Here is a 10,633-nt window from a genome sequence, read left to right on the forward strand (position 1 = left end):
GTTTGAAAGACTTTGTTCAGATTGACCTCAGTGACACAAAGTGACCACACGAGGCAGCAGTAGACCAGCAGCTCCTGTGGACTTTGTTGTGGGAGAGTGAGTGTTTTCCACAAGGAAAAGTCTGTCTAACAGTGAAGATAAAGACGTGAACATGTGACGTAGACATCGTAGACTTAACCTCACATAGATTTGAGTCTTTTGTTAAATTGGATAAAATCTGTTTCTCTTTTCTTTGTTTTACTTCAAAAAACACTCACTATCCCTTTAATCTTCTACGAGCCATAATTTAACTCAACTAAATAAACCATGAAGAAAAGTAACTGAACTAAACTCAGAAACAGAGTCATGTCTGTGTCTCTGTCTCTCTGGTTTCCATGGTAACAGTCAAAGACACTTTCAAACATAAAGAAAGAAAGAAACTAACACAGAGTGAATTTACTGCCTGACTCTTTGGCTCCACCTCTTTGTATTCAGCAGCCAATCACAGACGAGGACACTCAGGGTCGCCACAGGGCCGTGTCGTAGTTCTCTCCCACCAGAAGATGGCAGTAATGCCACCGTCATTGATGGATGTAAACTGCCTTTAAGCCCAGAGAAGAAGAACAAGAAGCAGACGTTAGCGTCGCTGTTCTCTGTCCTAAACTCTGCCCGTCAGCTAAGCTAACAGCTAAGCTAACAGCTAAGCTAAGCTAGCATCAGGTTGAATCATCAGCAGGTGAAGAACAGATGTAGAAACTGGTATTTAAACAGGTTTAAGCTGTCTGGTGTTTAACACTAGTTTAAACACCAGTTTAAACTGGTTTTTAACTGGTTTTTTAACTGATTTTTTACTGGTGTTTAAATTGGTTTTTAACTTGTATTTAACTGGTGTTTAAACTGGTTTTTAACTGGTATAAATTTTAAAAAATCTCTTTATTTCACATTAAACATTAAAAAACTACAGTGAAATAAGTTTGACATCAAATCATTCCTGAGACCATGAAGTAAAGTGACCTCCTTTTCTCTCTCTGTGTGTGTGTGTGTGTGTGTGTGTGTGTGTGTGTGTGTGTGTGTGTCTGTGTGTGTGTGTGTGTGTGTGTGTGTGTGTGTGTGTGTGTGTGCGTCCACACCCAAACAGTCAGACTTTTCTCTGTAGATTGTGTCAGTTGTTTTCCTCACAGTGTAAAACTACAGCTCTCTGGTGTTTCCATGGTAACCGTGTGTCTGCTCCTCGTCAGCTTGTCTTTCTTTGACCTCTGTGACCTTTGGGAGGTTTTGAGGACGACGTCACGTCTTTACGGCTGCACTGAAATAGTTCAAGGGAAAGTTGTTTTTTTTGTTGCAGGAATCATCACATGATGAGACAAAGAGTTAACATACTGTTTTTGTTTAAAGTTCAAAAATAAATTCATAACTACATGGTTACATTATTATTATTTATTTATTTTACATACAACTTCATAAAATAGATTTCATAAATATGTTGTTGTCCACCCTTTAAAACACTCCCCCCGCCCCTGTCCTCCCTGGGAACGCCCCTGGTCATCCTGACAGACAGACAAACAACAGGTGACCTTTGATTGGCCGCAGCCCAAGCCTGTAGCCCCGCCCACAGACAGAGAAGAGCAGAGCAGAGAACACGAGGATCGACTTTCTCTTCTTCTTCTTCTTCTCCTTCTTCTTCTCTGATGATGACCTCGGTTCTGTTGGACCGCGGGTGTCTCCTCTCCGCCCTGCAGCCGAACACCTCGTGCACCGCGTACGCGCTTCCCTCGGACGGTCCGAGTCCGGACCCGGCGGCCAGAGCCCGGAGAGTCCAGGAGCAGGTCCGGAGGAGGCTGCAGGAGAAGAACAAGTCCAGCTCCCTGACCAGACTGGACGAGCCGCTGTCCGGATCCACAGGTGAGGCAACGAACACGGACCCGGGTCCACATCAGAAGCGGATCTCACCAGACTAGAATCACGCAGGTGTCCAGAGGCGTTTCAAGAAAGTTTAGGGGCCCCAGGTTAAAGGGGAGGGAGGGGGGGGCGTCTTTATCTCACTGTTAGACAGACTTTTACAACAGGAAACTGAAGTTTGTAAATCACTCACTCTCCCACACCAAAGTCCACAGGAGCTGCTGGTCTACTGCTGCCTCGTGTGGTCACTTTGTGTCACTGAGGTCAATCTGAACAAAGGATTTCAAACACTGAAGTGACAAAATAAGACATTTGAACTTAGTGATGGAGGCAACAGTGGATCAACAACTCCTGTGTGCTGTGATGTTAAAATCACTGATTTTCTCTATGGACTTTGGTGTGGGAGAGTGAGTTCAACAAGCGTCAGTGATTTTTTGTCTTTCAGTATCTTTGTTGTTGTTTTCTTTCTCTTCTTCGTGTTAATGACATGACTTTAACACACACATCTTTCACATCTGTATGTTTGCGCTGAATGAACTGAAAGTGTGTTTTTATTTTTATTCTGTGTTTGAAGAGAGCCTCAGTGTGTGTGTGTGTGTGTGTGTGTGTGTGTGTGTGAATACATTTTGTCCGGTCCTGGTTTTAGGGTTTAGGTTAAGGTTAAGGCTATGAAGGTCTATGAAATGCATTATGTCAATGATGGGTCCCCACAAAGCGATAAAAACAAGTTGTGTGTGTGTGTGTGTGGTAGTTTCTCAGGCTGCCTTGGTCTCCCTGGTAATCCCTGTTGCCGTGGTAACGAGCCTGTAACCGTCTCGGGACAGATTAAGATCTTTGAGCAACAGTTTGAACAGCAGGGGCAGCGTTTCACCTCTGGTCACTTTCTTGGATCTTTATCTCAACGACATAATCTTTAAAGTTTGAATGTTTCTCCTCTGAGACGTTGCTGAAGCTCCTTTACGTCATCGCTAATGTTTGCTAGTCCAGATTTCACTTGTTTTTCTCGTTGTTATGTTTTTTGCTGATGCCATGTTGTGATTTAGTCCTTTAGTAGAATTAAATCCAACTTTTAACACACTGACAGTATTGTTAGAAGAATCTTTGTGTCACTTTCATGATGTTTATCTCTTTATCGTATCATCTTATCCTCCAACTGGTATGTGGAGAATCTCACCTGATATGTTGCATGAGTGTAGAATATTATTCATTAAGTATTTGAATAATCTCAACTCCATAAGAACTGAGAGCAGAGTTCACAGCGCGTTACACTTAATGAGATGCATTCAAGGACTCTGGTAAATGTCATGGTGACTTCTTGTTGATCTCGTTTGATCGCAGTTATTTTTATGTTCTCGTTCTTCTCAAAAAATGACATTGATGTGATACAATGTTTGATAATCATTCACCAAAACCGCTGATTAAACTCAGGTTTGACCTGTTAAATATTAACTGTTGTCTATGACTGTAACCACACACACAAAAACAAACACACACACTCTCGCCGAAACATGAGGACTGATTTGAACCCCTTAAAGCTGCAGTACGTAACAAAACTCTCAGACCTGATTGAGGGAGCGTTTGTGTGTATACAGCAGCAGAGTCGAGAACATCTGGTAAAATTCTCTTTCCAGTCAAACTCTGACCTGTTTCCGCGAACTCACTGTTACTGTTGTGAAACTAGTGCTGGGCACGTTAACGCATGACGTGTTTCCATGACGACTGACCGTAAAAAAGACTGATTTTATGTTTACGTGACTCCAGATTGTTAAAAATGAGTCTCTAAAGTAACGCTAAACTTTAAAAACAGAGGCACAAATATGCAGTACACAGGTACGCTGGTTATTTGTTAGCGCTGCTCCAGTTCAACTGTAGGCGACGCTAAAGGAGCTAACGCAGCTAATGAAGCTAACTGGTAAACGGTGCCTGGACTCCTGTGTTGTGGCACGTAACGTGTTCCAGTCAGTCGTCATGGAAACACATCATGAGTTAATGTGCATTATCGTTGACGCCCTTAACGTGCCCAGCACTAGGTGAAACTCATCACTTCCTGTGTGCAGTGATGTCACCGGGCGACACGAGATCGAAAGTGAGAAACACAGAGAGAGACTTAAGGACCAATTCTAATTCCTATCTTAACCCTCAATCTTAACTGGCCTCAAAACCAAGTGTTGAGGGTTATTTTGTCACTTAGAAATGGGACACCCCTTAAATGCAGATACATCTTCAGACTGTAGGGGGCAGAATAACGAGAAAGCTGCGTCCAGTCTGTCAACTCCAAAAAAGAAGAAGAAGAAGAAGACATTTACGTCAGGATTATTTATTCTGATCCGTTTGTCAGTCAAGTTATTAGGTTGTCAGTTAGTTATAAGATGATACTCATACAAATATTCAGCTGACAGTTACCACACACCACGACTTATTGAAAAGTAAACCACACCGGCCGACTATTGACAAAAGATGGTCAAATAAAAATAAATGTTACGCAACAATGACGTCAGTAATCCATAATATGGGCCTAAACTAAGATCATTTTTATATCTCTATTAACAAAGAAAATACTTCATTTGTATCGCACTCGTTTCGCTGCTTTCGACGCCATCTTTGTTGTATCAAAACACGCAAAGCATTCTGGGTAGCCCTTGCTCCCAAAGGTGGTGTCGGAAAATCTCAATATTGAGGGTGATACAGCCCTTAAACTTGACCCTCAACTTAATTTTTCTGAGAATCGGGACAGAACTTGGACTAGAGGGAGTTTTTGAGATTGAGGATTAAGCAAGGAATTGGAATTCAGCCTAAATCGCCTCGGTGTGAACTCATCTGACAGGTGATTATATTCAGAAGTCATACATGACAGAAGTGAGGTGTAAAAGTCCTGCCAGAGTGCAGCAGGTCAGTGGATGTTTGCTAGCTAAGGAGGCGGAGCCTCTCATCTGTCCTGAGGACACACACACACACATGCTCAGGAATGTGGCCACATATGGTTCATGTGAACATATCTGAGGAAACGTTCAGGTCTGTGATGTCTACGTCACATGTTCACGTCTTTATCTCACTGTTAGACAGACTTTTCCTTGTGTAAACTGAAGTTTGTAAACCACTCACTCTCCCACACCAAAGTCCATAGAGAAAATCAGTGATTTTAACATCACAGCACACAGGAGTTGTTGATCCACTGCTGCCTCCATCACTGAGTCTTATTTTGTCACATTTATGTTATTTTGAAAGTCTTGTGAGGTTTGATGAGCCACAGTCAGTGGATTCATGATGTCAATGTTGATAAGAGTTTAAACAAACACTCATGACGTTCTCGGGGTCATCTGAGCCTGGAATGGACAATATTTAATTTGCAACACAAACTGGCGGAAAGACAAGACACTGAAGTCAAATCTGTGTCACTTTAGAACACGTTCACGTCTGAAACTGAAGTTTGTAAACCACTCACTCTCCCACACCAAAGTCCATAGAGAAAATCAGTGATTTTAGCTCGCGGGGACACAGGAGCTGCTGGTCTACTGCTGCCTCGTGTGGTCACTTTGTGTCACTGAGGTCAATCTGAACAAAGGATTTTTAATGCAGAATTCATAAAATAAGACATTTGAACTTAGTGATGGAGGCAACAGTGGATCAACAACTCCTGTGTGCTGTGATGTTAAAATCACTGATTTTCTCTGTGGACTTTGGTGTGGGAGAGTGAGTGGTTTACAAACTTCAGTTTACACAAGGAAAAGTCTGTGTAACAGTGAGATAAAGACGTGAACGTGTGACGCTGATATCGTAGATTTAAACTGACGGAGATTTTAGTAACTGAGGCTAAAATCAGTTTTTGTAGGGGGCGCTCACGTGTGTCAGTATGTGATTTCTCCTGAATGATCGTGACATTAAACCGCTGATTTGAACCATATTAATGTAAAGGTGTTTGTGCTCTGATGGTCTTTGTTCACCACTGAACCCCCGCGTGTTATTTCCTGCTCATTTCCCGTGTGTGTTTTTTCCTTGTGGTGGGAAATTGTCTCCATGACTTCATGTCTCTGTACCAAGGGTTTTAATGTAGAAAATGAGCTGAAGAAACAGTGACAGGTCAAAGGGAAACATGGTGTCTGTGGTGAAACAGGAAGTTTGCGGTGGTTGTGTGTGTGTGTGTGTGTGTGTGTGTGTGTGTGTGTGTGTGTGTGTGTGTGTGTGTTCTTGTACTTGCGGCATACTGAGGACCACTGAGGGTTTTTAACCAACAAAGTGAGGTCATTTTTACAGAGTGAGTGATTTTGGCCGGTCCTCACTTTGTTTTCTTTCAAATCACTTCCTCATGTTGCTATAACATGCTATACTCAATTTGTCAAAAAAAAAAAAAAAAAAATTTGGACCACATAGTATAGTATGACTTTTTTGTCAAATTTTGGACCCAAATTTTTTTTTCAAACTTTTTTTAAACTTTTGCATGACATAGTATAGTATGATTTTTTTGTTACATTTTGGACCAAACATGTTTTGTCAAAGATTTTTTCAAATTTTGGTCGACATAGAATAGTATGACGTTTCTGTCAAATTTTGGACCAAGATTTGTTGGTCAAATTTTTTTTCAAATTTTGGACGACATAGTATAGTATGACGTTTTTGTCAAATTTTGGACCCCAAAAAAAAAAAAAATCGAAAAAGTTTTCCAGCCCTTTTTGCTCTGGGGCTCCACCTGCAGACATTTTATGTTACTGCAACCAGTAGTTCTTTGTAGATGTCATTCATGAAGTAGATATTTTTAATTGTGTTGATTTATAAAGTGGAAATGCTGGTCCTCACTTTGTCAGCAACCCAGTCCTCAGTATGCAGCAAGTACAATAATGTGTGTGCGTGTGTGTGTGTGTGTGTGTGTGTGTGTTTCCCTGCAGACAGGATGGAATTTTAAAAACAAAGTGTGTCAGAGGAAGGGTTAGCCCCTCCCTCAAACCTGTGCCTGATAAGACAATAGGCCGTCGGTGACTCATGTGTTCACATTCATGTGTTCACATTCATGTGTTCACATTCATGTTAAAAGTCTGATTTTAGGCCACGTCCAGACCAAGGTTATAATAATTTTGGAGTTTTTCTGGCCACATATGTCTCTGTCTCTCCTACAAGACACAGCAGCTTCGAGAGAGACGTGTGGACACTGTGGACACTGTGGACACTGATCACGTCATAAACATGAGTATAGAAGGAGAGTGAGTGTCTCTCACCTCACAGACCGACGCTCTTATCAGAGTCTATTTTAAACTGCTTTGACCTTGTGACCTTCACACCTTCAGCCTCATGTGGTTCAAACACATTTAAATATTCATTGATTTAAATAAAACCTCAAATAATAGTCATTAAAAAAAACAACAACATCTATTAATTTGTTTAATAATCTCATAACTGTCCGACAGCTCATTATTTGGCAGTTAGTCTGTAGGTGCATGTATGGACTGGCTCGTTATTTGGCAGTCAGTTTCTTGGTCGATTGACTAGTTGATTGATTGATTGGTCGGTTGTTCTGATATCTATCTCAGTGGTGGTGCGCCGAAAGGGCGGAGCTATACACTGTGCAGTTCTGTGATTGGTCTTCAGTGTGGCAGAGTGAGTGAAAACGACGCTGTATATAAATAAAGAGCAGTGCGAGGCACGTTAACGCGATGATGGCGGTCAACGGCGTCAACGTTAGCGCACGTTTTCATCCACGTCAATGATGTGTTTCCACAACATGTTTACGTTAAAATGAGTCTCTAAAGTAACGCTAAACTGTAAAAACAGAGGCAAACAAATGCGCAGTACACAGGTACGTGTAGCGCCGCTCTTTTCGTTTAATAAACAGACTGCTCCAGTTCGACTGTAGGTGCGCTAACAAGCGCTAAAGGAGCCAACGGAGCTAACTGGTAAACGGTGCCTGGACTCTGGTGTCGTGGCACATGAACATGACGCCACGCACATCTTTTTCGGGTCAGTCACCATGGAAACGCGTTATGCGTTAATGTGTGCTAACATGCGTTAATGCGTGCTAACATGCGTTTATGTGTGCTAACATGCGTTAATGTGTGCTAACATGCGTTAATGCGTGCTAACATGCGTTAATGCGTGCTAACATGCGTTAATGTGACGCTAACATGCGTCAATGTGTGCTAACATGCGTTAATGTGTGCTAACATGCGTTAATGTATGCTAACATGCGTTAATGTGTGCTAACATGCGTTAATGTATGCTAACATGCGTTAATGTGTGCTAACATGCGTTAATGTGTGCTAACATGCGTTAATGTGTGCTAACATGCGTTAATGTGTGCTAACATGCGTTAATGTGTGCTAACATGCGTTAATGTATGCTAACATGCGTTAGTGTTGATGCCGTTAACCGCCGTTAACGTGCCCAGCACTACTAAAGAGTATTTTACTGAGATTTTACATGAAAGAATGTCTTTTATTTCACTTCATGAAGGTTGTTATTGTTGTTGTGTGTCACTGTTGTGATGTTGTGGTGACGGTGTTGGAGAACACGGTGTTTATCACGTGACGTGGCAGAAACTGTGACTTTCAGGAGATGTTTACGCCAACAATGCAAACGAGGAGAGCGTCGCTGTGAGATGAAGCTGCTCATAAATCAGTGGAGGAGTTAAAAAACAGCAGCGTTTCATCAAAGTCATAAATCAGGACGGAGGTTTCTTACTGTCATTTCATTATGCCTTTTTTTAGTTTGCGCTGAGTAGCCATTATTTTCTTAACCCTGCAGATATTTAACTGTGCCTTCTTCTTGCCGAGTCATCACATTTTTTCACTCATCATTTCTGATTTCAGCTGTTTCCAATCAACCTTTTTATGTTTGTGCTACTGATCTGTAAGAAACTTGCTATCTTTATCTCCCTGTTAGACAGACGTTTGTAAACCACTCACTCTCCCACACCAAAGCCCATAGAGAAAATCAGTGATTTTAGCTCACAGGGACACAGGAGCTGCTGGTCTACTGCTGCCTCATGTGGTCACTTTGTGTCACTGAGGTCAATCTGAACAAAGGATTTCAAACAATGAAGTGTCAAAATAAGACATTTGAACTTAGTGATGGAGGCAACAGTGGATCAACAACTCCTGTGTGCTGTGATGTTAAAATCACTGATTTTCTCTATGGACTTTGGTGTGGGAGAGTGAGTGGTTTACGAACTCTGAGTCTTTTGATAAGTGACTAAAATGAGATGAGACACAGCAGAGTCAGTGCCTCGTGTTTGTGTGTTTGTGTGTGTGGGAAATTCCACTGTTTTCTAACCATCACTCATGGTTTGACCCGGACAGTTCAATCCAAGGACCGGCAGACGCACACACACACACACACGCACACACACACAAACACGCACACACACACACACACACACACACACACACACACACACACACACACACACACACTGTTCTGTTTATCAGAACCATGCAGCTGAAGAGAAAAAAAACAAGATATGATGATATATTTAAATATCTAAATATTATTTATCTTAAATTATTGAAGATGTTTTTTACTTATTTTACTTACTTGTTCAGTATCGTCACATATAAACGACTTCACTGCCCTCTAATGTTAAACAACAACATTTTTATCAAAATGGGCTCAAATCAAATTCTACTATATTCTATACACTGTATATTCTAATATTATTGAAGAACATATGAACTCAATGACAAACTGAAGAATCTTTTCAAAGGTCAGTGTTCATATTATTGTTGTTATTATTATTATTAATATTATTATATTTGGTGAATTCACTTTAAACTGAGAGTTTATTAAACCCTTTAATCATGTTCATAATCTCACCAGATTAAAGGTTTGTAAACTTTTCTCCACTAATAACATTATTTAACAGTGTTAAAGGGTCTGTGGAATAGTGAGATGTATCAGTGAACACAAGAGAGAGAGAGAGAGAGAGAGAGAGAGAGGGTGCATTCCTTCCTTGACCTTTGACCTGGAGAGTCCTGTGTCCAGGCATGCAGCACGGACACCCACACACCTACACAGACGTTAGGGTTTGTCTGTTCATTATCGTCCAGTTTGCGCCACACTCTGAAATAAAGCGCCACCTACTGGTGACAGGAAATGAGATCTTCATGGTCCGTTCTGAACCTAATTGACGGTTAAATCAAAGTGTGTTTCCTTGGCAACAACCTCCTGGAAACAGGAATGAACAATGAAGAAGTTTATTATTATCATATAACAAGTGAAACACGCTTATATGTAAATATTTGTTTGTTTGTTTGTTGTGCTCCAGATTATTATCTTCCTGAGAAGAACCTTGTTTACCATCATGGGTTTAGTTCCAGATCCATGGTTCACACACCCAGCCGCGTCATGGCCGTGAGTATCACTTTACCTGTCTGTGCCTGTCTGTGTCTGTACCTGTCTGTGTGTCTGTACCTGTCTGTGTCTGTACCTGTCTGTACCTGTCTGTGTGTATGTACCTGTCTGTATGTCTGTACCTGTCTGTGTCTGTGAAATGAATTTTAAGTGATCTTTATTGTCATGAACAATTTTTAATAAGTAATTATATTACAACAGTTTGAGATCAGATGAAGATCAATGTGCAGTGAAATCATTAAATGAATGAATAACACGTGAGCATGTGACTCAACAGAATGCATTTATGATTTATGATCAATAAAAAAAACAGACGGAAATAACTTCATTTTAACTTGATATTAATCGGTGGACTGTGGTTCACATGTGACAGAAGAAACTATAAACAACAGGGGTTATTGTTATGGTGGCCCTGAAGGTC

At 41.1% G+C, this 10,633-nt stretch overlaps 1 protein-coding gene across 2 annotated transcripts in view; it reads left to right on the top strand.

Annotated features, from left to right (window-relative positions):
• Positions 1-1,670: 1,670 nt before the first annotated feature.
• Positions 1,671-10,633, top strand: part of LOC310936639 (plakophilin-3-like) — a gene marked incomplete at its 5' end in the record, with an annotated part of 22,508 nt that continues 13,545 nt past the window's right edge. For both annotated transcript variants that reach the window (XM_083900744.1, XM_083900745.1), the window contains 2 exons: positions 1,671-1,881; positions 10,127-10,212. In XM_083900744.1, coding sequence (XP_083756870.1) covers positions 1,671-1,881; positions 10,127-10,212 — 297 coding nt within the window. The remainder of the gene's footprint in view (positions 1,882-10,126; positions 10,213-10,633) is intronic.

Source organism: Microchirus variegatus (assembly GCF_963457635.1).
Source record: "Microchirus variegatus genome assembly, chromosome: 14".
Lineage (NCBI taxonomy): Eukaryota > Metazoa > Chordata > Actinopteri > Pleuronectiformes > Soleidae > Microchirus > Microchirus variegatus.